The 25,662-nt window shown below is 42.4% G+C and overlaps 1 protein-coding gene across 1 annotated transcript in view; it reads right to left on the reverse strand.

Annotated features, from left to right (window-relative positions):
• abat (4-aminobutyrate aminotransferase) overlaps positions 1-25,662 on the reverse strand; it is a 177,373-nt gene that overhangs the window by 111,794 nt on the left and 39,917 nt on the right. The window contains exon 2 of the mRNA XM_043711576.1: positions 22,992-23,122. Within this exon, the coding sequence (XP_043567511.1) occupies positions 22,992-23,061 (70 nt within the window). The 5' untranslated portion in view covers positions 23,062-23,122. The remainder of the gene's footprint in view (positions 1-22,991; positions 23,123-25,662) is intronic.

Consider the following 25,662-nt stretch of genomic DNA (forward strand, 5'->3'; position numbering starts at 1 on the left):
TCATTCCGTGGTCTAGGACTACGTTCTGTGAGACACACTAAAGCTTGGGGCAGCTGCCACCAAGGCGCAGTGGGGAAAGACCACCATCTAAGGTCTTTCTGCTGAAGGTAAATGGGGGTCCATTCAGTTATCGGACTCCGGTGGCACAAATATATGTAAATATAGTCTCATACAACTATGGAATGCCTTTGCTGGATAAAGTGAAACTCTACTTTTTGGTTGTTTCTTCATATGCTACTGTACAGAACTGAATTGCTTTGGTGACTATATATGTATATAAAGATATTGAAGAGGGAGATGGCACGGGACAGGATGACACTAGGCAAACGGCCACACAAGATGTGCGCTGAGCCATCAGTTGGTAAACTTGACACACTTGATGGCCCCCGGATCACAATATGGAGAGAAACAGCAGAGAAGATACAGACACTGCCTGTGGCCAGCACAATACACTCACAACCCAGTTAATTAGTTTCAGACGGTGGTGGAGAGAATACACATGAGCCAATACCTTTGATAGAAATAATTACAGCTTGATACAGACTCAATACAAAATGCTAATAGCCAGGGTTACAGTAATCGTCCTTCTCTAGAAGAGGAATTAGCACCCATTACTACGGCAAAGGATTTCCGTACAGACATTGAAACTGACAATGTCTACACTGAAACTGACAATGACCACGTGGAAATTAACAAAGGCTGTATTCGAACTTCAAAGTTTGTGCGAAGATTTGTAGCTCGGGTGCTCGTTGCTGTGGTTCTGTTCGCCGAGCTGGAAGTTTTTGTTGAAAACGTTTCGTCCCCTGGCTAGGCGACATCATCAGTGCTTGGGAGCCTCCTGCGAAGCGCTTCTTTGATGTTTCCTCCGGTATTTATAGTGGTCTGTCCCTGCCGCTTCCGGTTGTCAGTTTCAGCTGTCCGCTGTAGTGGTTGGTATATTGGGTCCAGGTCGATGTGTTTGTTGATGGAGTTTGTGGATGAATGCCATGCCTCTAGGAATTCCCTGGCTGTTCTCTGTCTGGCTTGCCCTATGATAGTAGAGTTGTCCCAGTCGAATTCATGTTGCTTGTGGTCTGCGTGTGTGGCGACTAAGGATAGCTGGTCGTGTCGTTTCGATAGCCACGAAACGACACGACCAGCTATCCTTAGTCGCCACACACGCAGACAACAAGCAACATGAATTCGACTGGGACAACACTACTATCATAGGGCAAGCCAGACAGAGAACAGCCAGGGAATTCCTAGAGGCATGGCATTCATCCACAAACTCCATCAACAAACACATCGACCTGGACCCAATATACCAACCACTACAGCGGACAGCTGAAACTGACAACCGGAAGCGGCAGGGACAGACCACTATATTTACCGGAGGAAACATCAAAGAAGCGCTTCGCAGGAGGCTCCCAAGCACTGATGATGTCGCCTAGCCAGGGGACGAAACGTTTGCAACAAAAACTTCCAGCTCGGCGAACAGAACCACTGTATTGGAACTGACAAATACTGTATCAAAACTATCAAAGATTCTGCAATGACTGCCATAAACAAAACATGTTATAAAGACAATAATCTCATCACTGACCTATTGTATCACAAGAGGTATAAAAGTTTCTTGACATGTGCTCCGGGTTGCGAGAAGACTTGCAGCTGACCACTGTGCTGTTGGTGTCTTTCTCTCCCCGGAGCTCCGGTATTTCCTTGTGCAGTAAACTTTGTCATTTGACTCCAAGACTGGTGTTTTTCCCCACAACAATATTTTTAGGAATAAAGTATATTTTTAAAGTTAAAAAATACCTGCTCAATAAAGTAATAAGAAGGTCTTAGCTGAACTATAAGAATCATGGGATGCTGGAGTGGCTGAGTGTTATGATGAGTGCAACACATTGGAGTGTTTGAACTCATATTTAATCCCCTTCCATTTTACATTCTTTTTATCTCCCAGCTTAATCTGAGTCACAGTTCAATGCCACAAGAGATTTGAGCCCCTGTTTAAGAGGTAATAAAAAATATTCAATAAATAACTTCACTTGATTTCTAAAAGCAGGCAGACTGTGTTTCTATTGCTCTCACATTACCACAATTTCTCAGAGTGAAATAAAATGCTCTATTTAGCAGTGATCCAGACAAACACCATACACACAGAAAGCTCTTGTAGTATAACCAATAACAACAACATACTAGCCAGGTTATATGACTAATTCCATATGTACATACACATTGGAAATATATAACCATACACATACATACATTCAAGAACTTTACTGTACAAAAGTACATCAATAACATTGGTTTCTTCATATAATGTACATCATAAATAAGTTTTGTGATAATACTTTAACAGAAATCAATGTAAACATATTTTTCTTCAAATTACTTGGCACTTATAGTAACAACATGAGAATACAGTTAAACTCTTACACTACAGCCATTTCTGCGAAGTGACTCCTTTCATATCGAATTAAGTTTCTCAGAAAACAGAAAACCCCAAGACATTACGTGGTTGCTATCCAAGAAGGCCATAACTGCTGAGCACAATCTTGTGACTGAAGAAACCAAATCCTTGCCCATTAATTTAGGATGTATGCAAATATATTTAAATAAAATAAAGCTAATAAAATAATGCCTAAATTTCATTCTCGATACCCTTTCTTTGTGATCAGTTAAAAATATTTCAACTATCCAGCAAACCAAATAATACAGACTTGCAGAAAAGTTACGCAGTAAACATTGTCAGAAACCTGAGTCTTAACCTATGTGCGTTTATAATTAGCATCTACGTGCTTCAACCATCCTGGAATTGTACAGTTAGAAGAGATAAGGAAAAATATGTAGCATTGGTTAGGTGGAACAATGTACATGTTTTGTGCATGACCTGACCAAATAAATAAACAAATAAAAGTTTCCTTATTTCCCAATCCCCCCACCTTATCCCAGTTCCAACCTTCCAGCTTAGCATCACCCTCATGATCTGCCCCACCTGTCCATCTTCCTTCCCACTTATCCGCTCCACCCTCCCTTCCGACCTATCACCATTACCTCCACCTCCATCCACCTATTACACTCTCTGCTACCTTCCCCCCCAGTCCCACTCCCCTTCCATTCATCTCCCCCACCTTCCGAGGCTCTCAACCTCATTCCTGAAGAAGGGCTTATGCCTGAAACGTCGATTCCCCTGCTCCTTGGATGCTGTCTGACCTGCTGCGCTTTTCCACGAACACATTTTTCAGCACAATAGTGTGTTGAAGAAGCAGGCAATAGGTAGTGTTCCAGCAACCTTAAGTGCCAGGTCAAAGAACAATATTTTATACTTGGGGACCCTGCAGCCTTTAGGACTCAACATCGAGTTCAATAACTTTTGAGCCTGACTCTATCCTTCTATGATTTTATTCCATCTCACATCTTGTCTGGCTACACCATGGATTGCTTTTAGCACAATTACCCATTCTCACCTACCGCTAGATCCATTATCACATTAGGAGAAAGTGAGGACTGCAGACGTTGGAGATCAGAGTCAAAAAGTATGGTGCTGGAAAAGCACAGCCAGTCAGGCAGCGTCCGAGGAGCTGGAGAGTCGACATTTCGGGCATAAACTCTTCATCACGAATGTTCCCTGTGATCTACAGCCCTGACCCCTTCTGTTTCATGGGCTGTAGGGTCCCCAAGCATCAAATGTTGTTCTTTGAGCTTGTACTGAGGGTTGCTGGAACACTGCCTGTTATCTGCCACCAACACACTATCGTGATCCCAGGCCTGCTGCTGTGTTCCTACAAGAGTGCAGTCAGGAACATTCCTGATGAAGAGCTTATGCTCGAACATGATTCTACTGCTTCTCGGATGCTGCCTGACCGGCTGTGTTTTTCCAGTGCCACAGTTTTTGACTATTATCACATTATATGGGCTACATTGAGGCAGGCAGAAGTGAGTACTGCAGATGCTGGAAATCAGAGTCTAGATTAGAGTGGTGCTGGAAAAGCACAGCAGGTCAGGCAGCATCCGAGGAGCAGGAAAATTGACATTTCGGGCAAAAGCCCTTCAAAGGAATGAAGTTAAAAATCACACAACACCAGGTTATAGTCCAACAGCTTTAATTGGAAGCACACTAACTTTTGGAGCGACGCTTCTTCATCAGGTAATAGTGGAGGGCTCGATCGTAACGCAGAATTTATAGCAAAAATTTACAGTGTGATGTAACTGAAATTATACGTTGAAAATTGATTGTCTGTTAAGCCTTTCATCTATTAGAATACAGTAATAGTTTCACTTCTTTCATGTGTAAATCACAAAACCTTTTTTTAAAGTTGCATTCTCGGGTTAGCTGTTAACAATGGTGATTAGATTAGATTACTTACAGTGTGGAAACAGGCCCTTCAGCCCAACAAGTCCGCACCGACCCGCCGAAGCGCAACCCACCCATTCCCCTACATTTACCCCTATACCTAACACTACGGGCAATTTAGCATGGCCACTTCACCTGATCCTGCACATTTTTGGACTGTGGGAGGAAACCGGAGCACCCGGAGGAAACCCACGGAGACACGGGGAGAACGTGCAAACTCCACACAGTCAGTCGCCTGAGTCGGGAATTGAACCCAGGTCTCTGGCGGTGTGAGGCAGCAATGCTAACCACTGTGCCACCGTGCCGCCTGTAAATCAATCTAAACATCATGGCATAGACAGAGAACACAGGAGGCCAACACCTTCAACATATTGTCTAGCTATCACCATTGTTAACAGCTATCCCGAGAATGCAACTTTTAAAAAGGCGTTTTGTGATTTACACATGATAGAAGTGAAACTATCACTGTATTCTAACAGATGAAAGGCTTAACAGACAATCAATTTTTCAATATATAATTTCAGTTACATCACACTGTAAATTTTTTCTGTAAATTCTGTGTTACGATCGAGCCCTCCACTATCACCTGATGAAGGAGCGTCGCTCCGAAAGCTAGTGTGCTTCCAATTAAAGCTGTTGGACTATAACCTGGTGTTGTGTGATTTTCAACTTTTTACACCCTGGTCCAACACCGGCATCTCCAAATCAAAGAAATGAAGACAGGGAGCCTATGGGGTGGAGAGATAGAGGATGGGGGGTGCTGATGAGAAGGTAGCCAAGAGTATAATAGGTGGATGGAGGGGGGGATGAAGGTGATAGGTCAAAGAGGAGGGTGCAGCAGATAGGTGGGAAGGAAGATTGGCAGGTAGTACAGTTAAATGCCCAGGACCTGCATGTCCTCAGCAGAGTGGGGGGGGGGGTTGAAATGTTTGGCCACAGGGCGGTGGTGTTGATTGGTGCGGATGTCCTGGAGATGTTCCCTAAAGCGCTCTGCGAGAAGGCATCCAGTCTCCCCAGTGTAGAGGAGACTGCATCGGGAGCAATGGATACAATAAATGACATTGGTGGATGTGCAAGTGAAACTTTGATGGATGTGGAAGGCTCCTTTGGGGCCTTAGATGGATGTGAGGGAGGAGGTGTGGGTGCAGGTTTTGCAATTCCTGCAGTGGCAGGGGAAGATGCCAGGATGGGAGGGTGGGTTGTTAGGGGCATGGACCTGACCAGGTAGTCACGGAGGGAACGGTTTTTGTGGAAAGCAGAAAGGGGTGGGGAGGGAAATATATCCCTGGAGGTGGGGTCCGTTTGTAGGTGGCGGAAATGTCAACGGATGATGCGGTTTATGTGAAAGTTGGTAGGGTGGAAGGTGAGGACTAGAGGGGATTCTGTCCCCCCTGGTCCTCACCTTCCACCCTATCAACCTTCACATAAACCACAAGGACAGAACCCTTTTAGTGGATGCTGTGTATCTGACTTTTAAAAGGCTTTTGATGAGGTTCCACACAAGAGATTAGGAAGCAAAATCAAAGCTCATGGTATCAAAGATAATGTATTGACATGGATAGAGGACTGGTTAGCAGACAGGAAGCAAGAGAGTTTGAATTAATGGGTCCTTTTCAGAGTGGCGGGCAGTGACGAGTGGGGTACCGCAGGGTTCAGTACTGGGACCCCAGCTGTTCACAACATACATTAATCAGTTGGACAAATGAATTGAATGCAATATCTCTATATTTGTAGATGACACTATGCTGGGTGGCAGTGTGTGCTGTGAGGAGGATGCTAAGAGGCTGCAAGGTGACTTAGACAGGCTGACTGCATGGGCAAGTACTTGGCAAATGCAATATGATGTGGATAAATGTGGAGTTATCCACTTTGGTCACAAAAACAGGAAAGCAGATTACTATCTGAATGGTGGCAGGAAAAGATATGGTGCAATGAGACTTGGGTGTCATGTTTCAACAGCCACTGAAGATCGGCATGCAGGTGCAGCAGGAGGTGAGGAAAGCTAATGGCACACTGGCCTTCATACTGAGAGGATTTGAGTATAGGAGTAAGGATATCTTGTTGCAGTTGTACAGGGCGTTGGTGCGGCCACACCTTGAATACCGTGTGCAGTTTTGGTTTCCTAGTCTGAGGAACAACATTCTTGCTATTGAGGGAGACCAGCGAAGGTTCACCAGACTGATTTCAGGATGGCAGGACTGACTTACAAAGAAAGACTGGATCGGCTGGACTTGTACTTGCTAGAATTTAGAAGATTGAGGTAGGATCTCATAGAAACATATAAAATCCTCATGGGGCTGGACAGGCCAGATATAGGCAGGAAGAATGCGCCTGCATTATTTTTGTACAAGAAAATACAAATTCTCATATCTAAACAAAAAAAAATAATTACGGATGCTGGAAATGTGAAGCAAAAACAGAAATTGCTGACAGTCTGAAGAACTGTCATTAGATCCAAACCTTGACTTAGAACATAGAACATAGAACAATACAGCACAGAACAGGCCCTTCGGCCCACGATGTTGTGCCGAACATTTGTCCCAGCTTAAGCACCCATCCATGTACTTATCCAATTGCCGCTTAAAGGTCACCAAAGATTCTGACTCTACCACTCCCACAGGCAGCGCATTCCATGCCCCCACCACTCTCTGGGTAAAGAACCTACCCCTGACATCCCCCCTATACCTTCCACCCTTCACCTTAAATTTATGTCCCCTTGTAACACTCTGTTGTACCCGGGGAAAAAGTTTCTGACTGTCTACTCTATCTATTCCTCTGATCATCTTATAAACCTCTATCAAGCCACCCCTCATCCTTCGCCGTTCCAACGAGAAAAGGCCGAGAACTCTCAACCGATCCTCGTACGACTTCCTCTCCATTCCAGGCAACATCCTGGTAAATCTTCTCTGCAAAGCAGAGAAATGACATCCAGTGAGAGTGAGTAGACTGTTGTTGGGATGAGGTGAAGGAGCCTCTTGGCAAAACCACATCGTCTCCAACCTCATCCGTGTTGGCAGATGTCGTTGGTGATGGTGGGGAGGGCTAATGGAGGGGGGGGTGAAGAGGAGGAACTCAAGCGGCTGCTGCCTGCACCTGTCTTCAAAGGGACCACTTTCAAGAAGAGGTGGTGAGCTTTGCACCCAAGAGAGCATCACGAGGAGAGATCAGGGGCTTGTCCACACTTCCACCCACTTCCCCCTTGGCTCAAAGCTGAAGGCACTTGCTGAGATGCAAGTCCCTCAGTGCTGCCAGACTTCAAAATTCCTTTGGAGCTGCTTCTTGGGAGCTTTTTCTGACAGTCAAGTTCCCACCTCAAATCATGCTCTCGTCTGTGCTCAGCAGAAACCAGTTTCCAAGACGGGACCAGTTATCCGCATCAAGTGCAAACACTTACCTGTTCTACCTCAGGAAGGTTGACTTCAACTGTGCCACGTAGTGTTGTGCTGGAAAAGCACAGCCAGTCAGGCAGCAGCCGAGGAGCAGGAGAGTCGATGTTTTGAGCATAAGCTCTTCACCGTGAATGTGATGAAAGGCTTATGCTTGAAACGTCGACTCTCCTGCTCCTCGGATGCTGCCTGACCACAGTACCACACCTTTCCAGCACCACACTTTTTGACTCTGATCTCCAGCATCTGCAGTCCTCAATTTTTCCTTCAACTTGTGCCACCCCTACAACTGCCCAGCTAAGATCAACATAGATGTTGTCTGGAATCTCAGTTCTGTATGATTTCAAGTCCAGTTGCACACATTGGAGTCTCCTCTGGGACAGAAAAGACCTGTTCAAAGAGGATAGGTCTTACCCGAGCTGGAAAGGGACCCATATCTTAGCAGGGAGCTTTGCTCGTTCCACCCAAAGAGACTTTATACAGATAGAGAGGAGAGTGGAGGAATTACAAGTCATGGCGTAAATAGAAAGGTTGGTGGGGAAGGTTCTGAATGTGAAGAGAGCACACCAATTAGAAAAGAAAGAAAAGAGAGAATCAGGGTACATTGTAACTCTGAAGAACGAAATTGCATTTATTTCAGTGCAAGGGGTCTTCCAGATAAGGCTGATAAACTCAGAGTGTGTTTAAGTACATGGGATTGGGATTTCAGAGCTTTTACAGAAACTTGGCTGAAACATGAACAGGACTGACAGCTCACTGTTCTGGGGTTTAGATTGTAGGGAGGATATTTTCCCAGGTTGGGGAGTTTAAAACCAGAGGACACAGTCTGAGGACAGGTTGTTAGGCCATTGAGGATTAAGATGAGGAAATATTTCTTCATGCAGAGGCTGGTCAGTCTGTGAAGTGTGTGACCACAAGAAGCTGTGGATTCCAAGTTGCTGATTATATTCAAGAAAGAGATGGATTTTTATGTTTAAGAGACAATGAATTGAATTGAATTTATTGTCACATGTACCGGGACACAGTGGAAAGCTTTGTCTTGTGAGCAATACAAGCAGATCACATAGTTATCACACAATGACTATGTGAAACGGAAGAACAGGCTGGAAGGACTGAATGGCCTATTTTTGCCCCAAGTTTCACCAATACAGAGCTCTGGACAGCCAATTCAGTCCTTCAGAAGTGCGGTCACATTGTAGTGTTGGGAAGTGTAGCAGTAAATTCAGGACGTCTCAAAATACTCCATAGCCAATTAATGAATTTTCAAATCTCACAACAATTGTCATATCAAAGGCTATAAATGTCAATTTGTTTCAAACTATGTACTGTATTTACCAGAATGGTTCTAAAGTGATTTGTTTTTATTCATTGAGTATAAGGATAGGCAGGTTATGCTGCAGCTTTACAGAACTTTCATTAGGCCACACTGGGAATATTGCGTACAGTTCTGGTCACCACATTCTCAGAAGAAGGGTGAATCTTTGGGGAGGGAACAGAAAAGGTTTACCAGGATGTTGCCTGATATGGGGGATTTTAGCTGTGAGGAAAGGTTGAATAGAGTTGATTTGTTTTCACTGGAATGCAGGAAGCCGATGGGCGACCTGGTCAAACTTTATAAGATTGTGAATGGCATGGATAGAGTGGAAAGTATGAGGCTTTTTCTCAAGGTCGAAGGGTCAATTGCTAGGGGACACGAGTTCAAGGTGTGCGAGGGCATAAGTTTAAAGCAGATGTGTGAGGTATGTTTTTCACACAAAGGTGGGTGAGTGCCTGGACCAGGCTGCCAGAGGAGATGGTGGAAACACACACTATACCTAATCCTACTGAAACATCTGTAATCAGGAACCTCCAACAACCATTCCTGTCCCTCTTCTATCCACGTTTCCGTGATGGCCACAACATCGTAGTCCCAGGTACCGATCCACGCCTTAAGTTAACCCACCTTATTTTTGATACTCCTTGCATTGAAGTATACGCACTTGAACCCATCTCTGTATCCGCAAGTATTCCCTGTCAGTACTACCTTCTTCACAGCCTCCCTACATTCTTGGACATCCTGACAAACAGCTAGTCAACTTGCTGGACTACAAGTCCGGATCCCATCCCCCTGCCAAATTAGTTTAAACCCCCCCCCCGAAGATTGCTAGCAAACCTACCCCCCCAGGATATTGGTGCCCTTCTGGTTCAGGTGCAACCCGACTTGACTTTTTCTCTCCACAGATGTTACCAGACCTGCTGAGTTTCTCCAGCAATTTGTTTTTGTTACACCCTAAAATCTCATTCCATGCTTGAGATCAATATTTTTGAAGGTCTCTTTTATCATAGCTGGTTGAACATTTAACCACCAGCTACATATTGCAATATTAAGATAATTTCTAATACTGTCTTATACACCACATACAAGTTTTGAGTCATAGAGTCATGGAGATGTACAACATGGAAACAGACCCTTCGGTCCAGCTCATCTATGCCGACCAGATATCCCAACCCAATCTCGTCCCACCTGCCAGCACCCAGCCCATATCCCTCCAAACCCTTCTTATTCATATACCCATCCAGATGCCTTTTAAATATTGCAATTGTAACAGCCTCCACCACTTCCTCTGGCAGCTCATTCCATACATGTACCACCCTCAGTGTGAAAACAGTGGCCTATTAGATCTCTTTTATATCTTTCCCCTCTCACTCTAAACCTATGCCCTCGAGTTCTGGACTCCCTGACCCCAGGGAAAAGACTTTACCTGTTTATCCTATCCATGCCCCTCATAATTTTGTAAACCTCTATAAGGTCATTCCTCAGCCTCCGATGCTCCAGGGAAAACAGCCCCAGCCTGTTCAGCCTCTCCCTATAGCTCAAATCCTCCAACCCTGACAACATCCTTGTAAATATTTTCTGAACCCTTTCAAGTTTCACAACATCTTTCCGATAGGAAGGAGACCGGAATTGCACGCAATATTCCAACAGTGGTATAACTAATGTCCTGTACAGCTGCACATGACCTCCCAACTCCTGTACTCAATATTCTGACCAATTCAAGGTTTGGTTTTTAATCACATATAACACTACAACTGCATGAACAATTTCCATTATCTGACTTAACCCTTTTCTCTGTAAGGCTATTATTTGTGTTTGTCCTGTTGATGAAAGTTAAGTGATCAAATAATTTAAATCATTTCTTCAATATTGTTTTTCTTCATTGCTTAGACGATGTACATGCCAGAAATAATGAGTTCGTAAATTTGGAAACCATTGCCAAATTTTATTGCACCTTCAGCAAGAAATAACATGAACACGTGCATGAGTAGAAAGTAGGTATGAATCAGGAGTGCTGCAATCTTTCTTCTGCTCCAATGCAACTGCAATGCCAAATTTATAGTGTAACTAGGAAGAAAAGAATGAGGTATTCTACCACCTAAGGGGTAGATAGGGCATAAAATTTACAGTTGACTGTGTTACAAAGTGAAAAAAGATCAAGTTATTATTACAAAATATTATAGAGCAAAAGTAGACCATTCGGCCTGTCATGTTTGCAGCAGTTCACTGAATGGCACTAAATCAATTGCACATTCTCCCCATAGTTCTGCATATATCTCCTTTCAGGTAACTATCTAATTCCTTTCTGAATGCCTTGACTAAAGAACCTCCACCAAAACCTCAGCAGTGCATTCCAGACCCTCATGACTAGCTGCATGAAAAGGGTTTTCTAATGTTTGGTTTGCTTCTTTTACCAATTATCTTAATCTAAACTCTTGCTCCTGATCCTTTACCAGCAGGAGCATTTTCTCTTTATTGTTCTGTTTTTGATTTTGACTGACTCTATCAAATATCCCCTCAGCATTTTTTTCTCCACTGTCCTAACCTCTCCAATCAATCTTCTTGACTGAAGTTTTTCATCTCTCAAAGCATTCTTGTGTCTTTTCTGAATTTTCGCTATTCCCTTCACATCTTCCCTAAAGTGCAGTGCCCATAAATTGGATATAATGCTGTAGCTGAGGCCGAAACAGTGCTTTATATAAGTTTTATACAAGTTCAACACAACCTCCTTGCTCTTGTATGTTATGTCATGATGAACAAAGCTTAGGTTACTGTATGCTTTATCAAATTCTGTCTCAATCTGTTTTTTTGTATTCAGTTAAAGATATTCAGGTCCCTCCACACCTACAACCGTTTTCAAGTTGACTCTCTGTGTTCGTTTTACTAAGATTTGTCTGCATTGAACTTCATCTGCCCACACCACCAACATTTGTATGCTTTTTTGAAGTCCTCACTGTCTTCTTCACAATTCACAATGCTTCTGGGATCAATGTCCTGAACAAACATTGAAATTGTTCCCTATACATAAGATATGGGTCATTTACATATATTGGGATGGAGAACCCCTCCAGCCTTAAAATATGCAGTAAATCTCAGCCAATTCCATAGCCATGTTGCTGCTATCCCTTCACTCTATGAGCTATAACTTTGTCCATAAGTCTATTATGTGGCATTCTTTCAATCTCCTTTGAAAGTCTGTGTTCACTGCATCAACTACATTGTTCACGACAATTTTCTTTGCTCTCTCTTCAAACAAACACCAGCAGATTAGTCAATGTGATTTTCCCTTAATATATCAATACTGGCTTTCTATAATCAACCCATGTTGGTTCAGGGGAGCAATAGTTTTGAAATGAATTGTTGGTTCTCCAAGTTTCCGCATCAAATAAAACTGACTAGCCTAAATTTGCCGGACTATCCTGTCAGACAAATAAAATCTATATTCCCAGAAGAGCAAATATGCATGAGGCTCAAGTAGAGGGCACATGTAGATACACTAACCAGAGTGAAGAAGAAAACTATTTGAACTTTCAATTTTCCAAAGTACTTGGTAAATGGTCGCACAAAAATTGCAGCAGTGAGATCTCTATGTTACAGTGTCAACAAGGAAAGCAAATATTTTTGCCCTGAGATAGCAGTGGCTGCTTAAATATGTTTTCTGTATTACAATAATAAGTGAAATACTGTTATATTTTGGTTGCTAAACTATATCTAAATATCAAAGTTTATTATTGAAATCCCAGTTTACCCATGGCGAATGCCACATAAGGTCTATCAATTATTATAACTTTTAAAAGTTTTAAATCTTTACTGTCACTCAGCTTTGAGCTGCAATGTATTTTGATAAAACTCTGGTATAAAACAAATCTTCTTATTCAGCAATTCTGTTAAATATGCTGTTCAGGTAAATTATCATCACCAATAAAAATTGATTCAGAGCTGCTGCATCTGTTTTAAAAGCAAGATTGCATGACTATGCAAAGTAAAACTGACAGTCGGTGGGAACACAAGGATATATAGTCTGAAAAATTAGCCTACAGAAACAAACATCGCAATTTAAATTTACAAACTACAAATGGACAAAGCACTAAACTTTTTAACAAGTAATAAAACAGCTTTAACCTTAAATCCAGAAGTGATGGTGAAGGTGATTATTTGTAAGAAACAGTTGTTCCTGTTAAGTACAGGAAAATTATCAGTGCTTTCTACCCTGATTCCATCAGAGAGGTAAATTAGGAACTTCATATATTTTAATAAAATCTTTAACTTTTGTGGCAACTCCGGGAGTTAGTGAGATTTGCGAATCAGCCACTTTCCCAAATGGATCATAGAAACAGGGAGTGATGCCTACCCAGAATAAACAATGACAAAGTTACTAAGACACTTTCTTTAGTGTGCTTGGAAAAATAAATTTATTTTAGAACATAGAACATTATAGCGCAGTGCTGGCCCTTCAGCCTCAACGTTGCGCCGATCTGTGAAACCAATCAGAAGCCCATCGAACCGACACTATTTCATTATCATTCATATATTTATCCAATGGCCATTTAAATGCCCTTCAAGTTGGTGAGTCTACGACTTTTGCAGGCAGGGCGTTTCACGCCCTTACTACTCTCTGAGTAAAGAACCTACCTCTGATATCTATCCGATATCTATCACCCCTCAATTTAAACTTATGTCCCCATGTGCTAGCCACCACTAGCTGAGGAAAAAGGCTCTCACTGTCCACTCTCTCTAATCCCCTGATCATCTTGTATGTCTCTATTAAGTCACTCCTCAACCTTCTCCTCTCTTACAAAAACAGCCTCAACTCCCTCATCCTACCCTTATAAGACCTTCCCTCCATACCAGGCAACATCCTGGTAAATCTCCTCTGCACCCTTTCCAATGCTTCCACATTCTTCCTACAGCGTGACAACCAGAACTGTACGCAATACACCAAGTGCGGCCACACCATTTTGTTCATTATAGGGGCTTGCTCTCACGGTTAGCTAATAATTTTCTGGAAGTTCATTGAGTTTATGAAGAAAATGGTGTTCAGATAGAAAACATTAGTTAATTAGACAAAGAATATATACAACTTTGGCATGTTGGCTCAGTGGATAGCACTGCTGCCTCACAGCACCAGGGACCAAGGTTCAATTCCAATGGCGTTTGCACATTTCCCCAGGTCTGTGTGGGTTTCCTCCAGGTACTCCAGTTTGCTCCCACAGGTTAGGTGGGCTGGCCATGCTAATTGCCCATCATATCCAGAGACATGCAGATTAAGTGGATTAGCCATGGGAATTGGATTATGGGTAAAGAGTAGGAGGGTTGGTGCAGACTCGATATATTGGAGGGATTCTGTGATTCCAACCATGACAATTAAGGATGGTTCACTGATACCAGAGGGGACACAGGCTTTTGATATGGAGTGTTTTGGTCTTATTAAATTAGTGGATGCATATCCTGCTCTCTCTTTTCTATGGGTCATCCTTGTGCCTGGTGAAGACTACTCTCTGCGGTCCACTTGAGAACTGATATTTACAAGTTTTGTTTGATGAGACTGCCCTCTGAGAGCACTTTCTCTACCTTGGCATTTATTGTTATATCATATTTCTCAGGGCAGGTATTTTCTCTGTGTCAATCAATTGTTTGAACCCTTTCGGCTGTAGGCCATGGGACAGCCACTCATGCTGTTGGATGATCGTTGTCCCCTTGTACACCTTCATCTGAGGGTTAGTTTAGCATTCTTTCTAAGAACAAAACATTCTTCTTTTCAATAACAATATGTTTATATTAGGGTGTGTTTGGTGTAGGGGGAATCATGAACTCCATGTTTCTTGTAATCTTCCCTTTAATTTTCCATGCTCAATGTTTGGGAAGTTGATTACTGCTGTAATAGCTGTTAAATGAATTCTCGGGAAAATTCAGTTTTTAAGGGACCCCAATATTCAACAGTTTCAATATTGTGGAAGTATCTGGAGGAACTTCTTTAGTAGAAAGTTAATTACAATTTCACTGTAGACATTGGAGTTTTCTTTAACAAGGCTTCCTGTGAAACTTGAAGGGGTTCAGAAAAGATTTACAAAAATGTTGCCAGGGTTGGAGGGTTTGAGCCATAGAGAGATTTTCTCTGGAGCATCGGAGGCTGAGGGGTGACCTTATAAAGGTTTACGGATAAGGTAAATATACAAGGTCTTTTCCCTGGCATGGGGAAACTAGAGAGCTTAGGTTTAAAGTGAGACAGGAAAGGTTTGCAAGGAACCTAAGGGGCAGCTTTTACATGCAGAAGATGGTGCGTGTATGGCATGAGCTGCCAGAGGAAGTGGTGGAGGCTGGGATGATTACAACATTTAAAAGGCATTTTGATGGGTATATGACTAGGAAGGGTTTACAGGGATATGGGCTAAACGTTAGCATTTGGGACCAGATTTAGATAGGATATCTGGTCAGCATGGATGTGTTGGACCGAAGGGTCTATTTCCATTATGTCTACCTCTGAGTCTATGTGAATTAACACCTTGGAATTTACTTAGCATGGTTACTGTGGTAAGAACATTCCAAATCATTTCATTGGAATGTCGTAAAATTAATTCCAAGATCGAAACTTATAATGAGATATTAGAAGTTGTCCAAAATCTTGGTCAGATAAGTCAGATTTCATGGAGCATCTTAAAGGAGCAGAAACAGGAAGAGTGTTTTAAGGAAGGGAGTTCCAGAGATTCGAGCTGATGCAGCAGAAGGTAAAGTCCCAAATGGTAGACTGATCAAAAAAAGTACATGTAAGAGCTAATAATTAACAAACCTCAGTGATCCCAGAAAGTGTGGAGCTAGAAAACGTAGAAGATTTAGGGAGGCAAGAGGTCATTGATGGCTTTGAACACAGAATGAGAATTTTAAAATCAAATTTTATAAACTGGGAAAAATATGGATCCAGTCTCAACCAGTCCCAAGCAGAACATCTTGAAGGATCATTTAATATGTTTGATAGATGGACTCACTTGTAACATTTAAGCAGTATGTTCATGTCAACTTGGAGTGCCATAGGTTCCAGCCTTATATGCCAAAGGCTGGAAATTAGGATTACTGTCATCAGATCTTGGTTGACTGACATAGAAATGATGGGCCAATTGGCCTCTTTCTGTGCTGTAAGTATCTTTGAGGATTTAAGACTGAGTAGAGTAAACATCATTGTGTTGACTGGTACTTTACAATGTTTTAAATACTGGAAGCAAAGGGAAATTTTGATATGTTATAGAGAGAATATTTCATAAAATGGGCCCAACTATCAAACGCATGCAAATGATCCTTGAAGATGCTATTCTTCAGGCTGATCCCATCTCCTCTCTATCAGCAAGACTGCCTAATTCCATCTACATAATATTTCTTGTCTGCAACCTGCTGGAGATCAGCTGATGAACCCTTCTTCACACCTCTGTTGCTTCAGACTCGTTATGCCAAGGAGCATGAGGCCAGTCACAAACCTTCCACTGTCTGTAAGTGTGAACTCATTCAAAGTGGAACTGCCCAGCTCCAAACTCATGCCAACCTTTGTTAACTTGTTGTTCCTGTGATCAATGAGTGAATCCTAATTTGCAAGAATTTGATTTTAAAATTCTCATCATGTATTCAAAGCTACCAATGAGCTCCTGCCTTCCTAAACTTTTCACTCAGACGCAAACCCTCCAGGATCACTGAGTTTCTTTCATTTTTGTCTCTCTCATACATTTGTATTTTCATCACTCTGCCATTGGCGGCTGCGGCTTCTGCTGCATCAGCTCAAATCTCTGCAACTCCCTTCTTTATACTTACAGCAACGTAAGATGCACCAAGGATTCTCAGTTTCAAAGGGCTTAGTTGGTGGGCAGTTTTTATATAAGTATATTGCAGTAATAACTGAACAAGATTAACAAACAACAAATCAAAATGGGAACAGCTAAGTTTCATTGCACTACGGAAAGGCTAAGTCAATATGGATGATTTGAACCGTACTGCACAGGTGGACAGGCAGTTAAAGCAGCAAGTGTGACTTTTGCACTGACATCGAGCACAGATCATACAGCAACAGGGCTGAATTTTATGGCACCTGCCCTGGACAAGTGGAGGACCTGTACTGTGTCTACTGGCTACCACCTGTACAGCAGTGGGGTAAGGTTTTGGAAGACCAATCTGACCATGCGCTAATTGAGCCTCTTAAGTGATGAATTAATGGGCACTTGGGGGGTCATCTCTGTTGTTGGGATTTACTCACTGGGAGAGGCCTATGCCACATGTCCAGTCCTGCAGCTTTCACTGGGTGGTCTAATGGCAGGGAATGGGGGAATGCTTCCATAACTTTGACACTGAACCAACTAGTGTGCTGCTCTCAGACTTCGTCGACACCCTTCCCAGTTCCTCATTCCTGTCAGGGTGAAAGGGAAGGCTGATAGGTATAGGGAATGCTGGATGACTAAAGAAATTGAGGATTTGGTGAAGAAAAAGAAGGAAGCATGTGTCAGGTATAGACAGGATAGATCGAGTGAATCCTGAGAAGAGTATAAAGGAAGTAGGAGTATACTTAAGAGGGAAATCAGGAGGGCAAAAAGGGGACATGAGATAGCGTTGGCAAATAGAATTAAGGAGAATCCAAAGGGTTTATACAAATATATTAAGGACAAAAGGGTAACCAGGGAGAGAATAGGGCCCCTCAAAGATCAGAAGGCGGCCTTTGCGTGGAGCCACAGAAAATGGTTGAAATACTAAATGAATATTTTGCATCAGTGTTTACTGTGAAAAAGGATATGGAAGGTATAAACTGTAGGGAAGTAGATGGTGACATCTTGCAAAATGTCCAGATTACAAAGGAGGAAGTGCTGGATGTCTTGAAATGATTAAAGGTGGATAAATCCCCAGGACTTGATCAGGTGTACCTGAGAACTCTATGGGAAGCTAGAGAAGTGATTGCTGGGCCTCTTGCTGAGATATTTGTATCATCGATAGTCACAGGTAAGGTGCTGGAAGACTGGAGGTTGGCAAATGTGGTGCCACTGTTTAAGAAGGGCGGTAAAGACAAGCCAGGGAACTATAGACCGGTGAGCCTGACCTCAGTAGTGGGCAAGATATTGGAGGGAATCCTGAGGGACAGGATGTACATGTATTTGGGAAGGCAAGGACTGGTTAGGGATAGTCAACATGGCTTTGTGCATGGGAAAATCATGTCTCACAAACTTGATTGAGTTTTTTGAAGAAGTAACAAAGAGGATTAATGAGGGCAGAGCAGTAGATGTGATCTATATGGACTTCAGTAAGGCGTTTGACAAGGTTCCCCATGGGAGACTGATTAGCAGTTCGATCTCATGGAATACAGGGAGAACTAGCCATTTGNAGGTGCTGCATTTTGGGAAAGCAAATCTTAGCAGGGCTTATACAATTCATGGCAAGGTCCTAGGGAGTGTTGCTGAACAAAGAGACCTTGGAGTCCAGGTTCATTACTCCTTGAAAGTGGAGTCGCAGGTAGATAGGATAGTGAAGAAGGTGTTTGGTATGCTTTCCTTTATTGGTCAGAGTATTGAGTACAGGAGTTGGGAGGTCATGTTGCGGCTGTACAGGACATTGGTTAGGCCACTGTTGGAATATTGCGTGCAATTCTGGTCTCCTTCCTATCGGAATAATGTTGTGAAACTTGACAGGGTTCAGAAAAGATTTACAAGGATGTTGCCAGGGTTGGAGGATTTGGTATAGAGAGAGGCTGAACAGGCTGGGACTGCTTTCCCTGGAGCTTCAGAGGCTGAGGGGTGACCTTATAGAGGTTTACAAAATTATGAAGGGCATGGATAGGATAAATAGGCAAAGTCTTTTCCCTGGGGTCGGGGAGTCCAGAACTAGAGGGCATAGGTTTAGGGTGAGAGGGGAAAGATATAAAAGAGACCTAAGGGGCAACTTTTTCACGCACATGTATGGAATGAGCTGCCAGAGGATGTGGTGGAAGCTGGTGCAATTGCAACAATTAAGAGGCATTTGGATGAGTATATGAATAGGAAGGGTTTGGAGGGATATGGGCCGGGTGCTGGCAGGTGGGACTAGATTGGGTTGGGATATCTGGTCGGCGTGGACAGGTTGGACCGAAGGGTCTGTTTCCATGCTGTACATCTCTATGACTCTATGACAAGGTCCATCTAGCGTGGTCCGCAAAACCTCTTTTCCTCCCTCGACAGAATCTGTCAGCCTAGCCCCAGAAATAACCCCACACTTATATGGCTCCCATACTCCATGCTGGCTTCTTGGGGGCTGGATGCAATTCTAGTAGTGGTCGTGATTCCCATTGGCACTGCTGGGGCAGGAGTGCAATCAGCTGTCTGATTGTTCAACAGATCTCGGATGGCAATGACAGTCTCACCTTAAACCCTGGGGCAAGCTACACCTGTCCATCATTAACCCCAGGGGGATTGTGGGAGCCTGGTGCCACATAAACCCCAGCCCAGAAAGTCATATAATGGTTACAATGACGAAAAAAATCATTTGGTTCATTGTGCCCTTGCCAGCTTTCTGCAAGAGCAACTCAAATAGTCCAACATTTCCATCCTCTCCCAGTAACCCTGCAAACTATTTCTCTTTGGAAAATGATCTAATTCTCTTTGTAAACCCCTCTTTACTATGCTCTCAGCCAGTGACTTCCAGATTCTATCAGCTCACTAATTAGCTTTACCTCGTACTGCCTTTAGTTCTTTTCCTAGTTACCTTACAACAGTAAAATGGCTCTTACTCTCAAATCTTCCACCTGTGGCAACAGTTTTATTCTATCTGTTTTGTCCATGCCCCTCATGAATTTGAATACCTCTACTAAATAAATACTGTTATCATCTAATATGGTATGAAGGGATATCTGAAATCTACATATTTTCCTTATCAACTTTTTCAGAGGTGTTCATACACACCTCAGGAGCAGGTGGGGGTTGAACCCAGGCTTCCTGGCACAAACAATTGGGAAGACAGAGCAAAGTCCTCCTGATGGCTTCTCCCTTCAGATTACCCATTTCTCATTCTGATTGGACAAGGTCTTTCCTTTGATAAATCTGGTTCATGAGCATCATTATCAACCCAGTTATGGTTTGGAGTGGTATCAATGAGCTGGATTCTAACTGGAAACATCTCACTTTCCAGAAATGATACAAGCCTTACCTGCACATGTACCCAGGTATCTTTAAAATAAAACTCTTTTTCCATACACCAATACTTCCCTTAGATGCTGAAACTATACATCTTAAACTAAGTATTATGAAACATATTTACCTCTACATTAACAGACTTTAAGAAAAATCCAAAAAGACAGGGAAAATTAACATATGCTTCCAATTCCTAGTGGAAAATGCGATATAAAAATGACCCAAGTGTAATTTCATATCTTAGATGTCCATGATCTATTAGGTAACTTTAATATGAGGAATAAAGACACATTCCCAACATTCCCATGCAATCTAGTCTTGGACGAATGCCATCCATTGATTTCAGAGAGGTCTGCCAAACCCATTGGGACCTTCATGAAAGGATAGGCAGTGCTCTTTGTTCAGGTGAATATCTGTTTCAACAGGCTGTCTATTAAGTCAACCTAAAGATAGAAGAAATATGACTAACATGAATATATAATTGAGACATGGCCACACAATGAAACAGAAAAAGAATGGGTTGTCACCTCTGAGGCCCACATTTCCTGACATGGAAACATATCCGTGAAAGAGGTTTTATTAGTGACCTCAAGTTATTAGTACATTATCTTCTAACCTGAAATTGTCTGGCCTCAATGAGAGAAGGTATGATGAATTAAACCTTAATTATTTTATTTCCATCACTGGACTATTTGCTGAAGTGTGCTTGAGGAACTCCATGAACTTTGGAGTAGTATCAGAAAAAGTTACAGTTGTGAACTAGAGGCAAATTTTCCCATTTAAAGATCGTATCTTTTTATTTTTCCATATTTTTGATTGTGGACTGAAATGGGAAAAAGCTGTTTTAAAAGCTAAGGATTGTTAAAGAATTATTGTGCTTTTCAAAAGCAAGTAACCTGATACTCATTGTAAGTGTGTTTTACACAGTTGTTTGTGCTAGCAGTGGGGGAAGGTCGAGTTATAGATGAGTTAGAGTGTGATGCATGGACAGTTGACTGGCAACAAACAGCTCAATTGGCTGGGCCTGTTTTCTCTGCAGCATCGGAGGCTGAGGGGTGACATTACAGAGGTTTGTAAAATCATGAGGGACATGGATAAATAGACAAGGTCTTTCCTCTGGGGTGGGAGATCTAGATCTCGAGGGCATAGGTTTAGGATGAGAGGAAAAATTTAAAACGGACTTAAGGGGCAACTTTTTCACGCAAAGGGTGGTGCGTATATGGAATGTGCTGCCAGAGGAAGTGGTGGAGGCTGGTACAATTACAGCATTTAAATGGGTATGGATGGGTATGTAAACAGGAAGGGTTTACATGGATATGAGCCAAGTGCTGGCAAATGAGATTAGATTAGGTTAGTATATCTGGACCGCATGGACGAGTTGGACCAATGGGTCTGTTTTAATGCTGTACATCTCTATGACCACTGTCCAGTTATCAATGACAATGGGCCCCTGCCTGGTGGAGGTGATGTGGAAGTGTTGGTGTTGGACTGGGGTATGCAAAGTTAAAAATCACACAACACCAGGCTATAGTCCAACAGGTTTATTTGGAAGCACTAGCTTTCAGAGCACTGCTCCTTCATCAGGTGGTTGTGGAGCCGGTTCTAATAGCTTATTTATAAGATCAAATACAATAATGTTCAAAATAAACCTGGCAGCTCTGTATTTCTCTGATCTCACCAGTTTCTTTGGGTTGGGTGTTGTAGCCCACTATAGCTGTTTTTAGTGACACTCAAGATGATATGCTATGTAGGAAAATGCAGCAAGCATTCTATGTTAACAGTAAAACTCAACAGCCAGAACCATATAATCCCTTTTTGGTCCATTTTTTTTGCAGGAGGATTATTGATCTGAAAATCTGGAAAGCTTCCTGCTCTTCTTTGAATATTGTCTTTACTTGAACCAGAGAAAAGCAGAAGGAAATTAGGGCTCACGATGTCTCTTGTAAGGATAGTGCAATGTTGTGAAATGTTAGAAATAAATTATTCTAAAATGTAGCAGGTTCAAAGTATAACATTAATCTTCTCAACAGCACAGAGTCTTTGATGTTATCTCAATTTACATCAGAATTTAGTTGAGCTGAATTTATCTTCAGCTCAATTACTGCTACTCCTTTAATGAGTTCTTCAACTCCCTCCCTTTAAGACTGAGCCTAAAACCTACCACTTTGATCAAGTTTTATTCCCTCACCCCAACCTCTCCTTCTGTTGAGATCTGTTGCTCAAACATCTCGATGAAGCAATATATGTTTTGCGATAGGTGCTATTTTAAAGCAAGTCATCACAACATTCTTAATTTTCTTCACCATTAAGAGCAGGATTTTATGACATTGAAAAGTTAGGCACAAACAAATAAATTCGATAGTTACAAAAACATTTGGTATCCTTTCTTCCAAATCTACCAAATAGTCACTTAAAATGTAAAATAATTCATAAGCTTAAAGTAAAATTAAACAGGTACTAAAATGTGTCATATAGTATACAGCAGTCAACAACAGACTAGTGTAGCTGTTGTATTATATTGAGCTCTTGCCCATTTTAAACCATTCTATTACTACTCTTGATCAACTAACAAAATGTGCTGGGAACAAAACACTTGTCTTTTGCTGAAAGTATTCATGTTGTCATTTCTTCTTGTTTTGCATATAGGTCAGTTCAGCTCTGTAATTAACCATGAGACAGAAAATGCAATCTCTGGAAGAATGAATAGTTGAGATATCCATTGTGGCACACACCACTGGAGTGACCATCTAAATGTTGAAGCTGGAAGAACTGTAAATGTCAATTAGTTAGTTCCTATATAATTCCTTAGGTCTAAATAACAGAATACTCACGGGGCAGTGAAAACTTTATGTTCTGCTGCAGTATGTAAGTTAGTTGCCGAGAGAGGAGAGTGGAAGCCATCTTAAATTTCAAGGATTGAAGGTTCACAGGAAATGCAACTTAAACTCCCAGCCAATAGTTCCTGCAGAAGAGAAAACAGACATCTATTTAGGAGGGACTCATTAAGTTATCTGTATTGCACTGAAAGATTTTCATTTTCCATTCATGTTACTTTGCTGCTGTTTGTGCTACACGGCTTTGTGCCTCAAGCAGTTCTACTAATAAAAACTTTGCATATAATTCCTATATTAGAGAAAACAAAGTAAATTACATAACCATGCTGTTCAGTGGCAGCCTGATGCTAAATGCATCAATTTTATGTTTTAGGCAAGAATGAAATTGGAATTGCAGTCATATAAACCTCCACATTAACAATACATTTATAGAAAAGCCTATGACAATTATTTCCATCAATGCACCAGAAGTTGTTTTGGCTTGTTAAATAATCAATTTTTTTAACAACAATAAATCAGAACATAATACGTTTATTATTTATAGCTAATTATTAAAAATGATGGTCATCTTGTCAAGTTTTTTTTATCCATTTTAGTATAACTATACATTTTGTTCACACAAGGATGATGTAAATTAATATAATATTTTCAAAAATAATTAACTGAGGCAAGTCCTCAGTGAAGAACAAATAAACGTCAATCTTTGGTGAAAAGGAAAGGCAATACTTTCGAATTAATCATTAGGGATATCGAAGGCACAGAAAGAAATACCTTTTCACTTTTGCCATTTAATTTTAGAAGCAACATTCCCAGTGAGTTGAATTCTGAATGAACCTCCTTCTACTTTGTCCAAACATTGCTTTCTACAGACTGGGTTGGGAGGATGTAATTGTCCCCTGTGAAATCCTGCAGCCTGGCTCCACAAGTGCATTCCATGAAGCATAGTGGGAGCACAAAGGTCTGGCAGCCTTTGGCTCAAGTTGAAAGAAAAATTATAAGCCTAATGAACCCTTGTATACTGCGTCAGAATGACATTACCATTTCCAAGAATGACTATTAGATTATTAGAAAACTAATATTCATGCAGCAGTAATGATTAATCCAGATTGCTTCAGTAACCATAGCTTCAAATCTGGACTAATTAATTTATTTCTTTCACACATTCAACTCAAAATTTCCAACCTAATTAATTAATGAATGATCTAATGGTGAAGGTGCTTCTTAAGGACAGCAATCATATACAATTGAATTTTACCTTGAGTTTAAAAAGAGAAGAGTGGGTCCAAGACTTGTATATTAAACTTAAATAAGGCAATTACAATTTGATATCAATTACAGAAACATGATTGCATGACATAGATTGGGATGTTCCGTCTCACCTCCGCCTCCGAGCTTACTTTCACAATCAGGACTCCCGCCCACCTTCTGAGGATCCCTTCGCCCACCTCCAACACACTGCATCCACCGGGACACCCCGCGCTGGCCTATTACCTGCCCTCGACCTCTTCATTTCCAACTGCCGCCGGGACATTAACCGCCTCAACCTGTCGACCCCCACTCCAACCTCTCACCCTCACAACGCGCAGCCATCCAATCCCTCTGCTCTAATCCCAACCTCACCATTAAGCCAGCGGATAAAGGGGGCGTAGTGGTAGTCTGGCGCACTGACCTCTACACCGCTGAAGCCAAACGCCAACTCGAGGACACCTCTTCCTACCGCCCCCTTGACCATGACCCCACCCCCCATCACCCAACCATCATCTCCCAGACCATACAGAACCTCATCACCTCAGGAGATCTCCCACCTACAGCTTCCAACCTCATACTTCTGGATCAGTGGTGCTGGAAGAGCAGAGCAATTCAGGCAGCATCCTTGCCTGTCCTCGGATGCTGCCTGAATTGCTGTGCTCTTCCAGCACCACTGATCCAGAATCTGGTTTCCAGCATCTGCAGTAATTGTTTTTACCTCTTCCAACCTCATAGCCCAGGAACCCCGCACTGCCCGGTTCTACCTCCTTCCCAAGATCCACAAGCCTGACCACCCTAGCCGACCCGTTGTCTCAGCATGCACCTGCCCCACTGAACTCATCTCTACCTACCTCGACACTGTCCTATCCCCCCTAGTCTAGGAACTCCCCACATACGTTCGAGACACCACCCACACCCTCCACCTCCTCCAAGATTTCCGTTTCCCTGGTCCCCAACGCCTCATCTTCACCATGGATATCCAATCCCTCTACACCTCCATCCGCCATGACCAGGGCCTCCAAGCCCTCCGTTTTTTCCTCTCCAGAAGTCCCCAACAGCACCCTTCCACCGACACTCTAATTCGTTTGGCCGAACTGGTCCTCACCCTTAACAATTTCTCCTTTGAATCCTCCCACTTCCTCCAGACCAAACGGGTAGCCATGGGCACACGTATGGGCCCCAGCAATGCCTGTCTCTTTGTTGGCTACGTAGAGCAACTGATCTTCCGTAATTACACCGGCACCACTCCCCACCACTTCCTCCGCTACATTGATGACTGCATTGGCGCCACCTCGTGCTCCCGCGAGGAGGTTGAGCAATTCATCAACTTCACCAAAACATTCCACCCTGACCTTAAATTTACCTGGACCATCTCCGACACCTGGCTCCCCTTCCTGGACCTCTCCATCTCCAATAATGA

Source organism: Chiloscyllium plagiosum, chromosome 21 (assembly GCF_004010195.1).
Source record: "Chiloscyllium plagiosum isolate BGI_BamShark_2017 chromosome 21, ASM401019v2, whole genome shotgun sequence".
Taxonomy (NCBI): Eukaryota; Metazoa; Chordata; class Chondrichthyes; order Orectolobiformes; family Hemiscylliidae; genus Chiloscyllium; species Chiloscyllium plagiosum.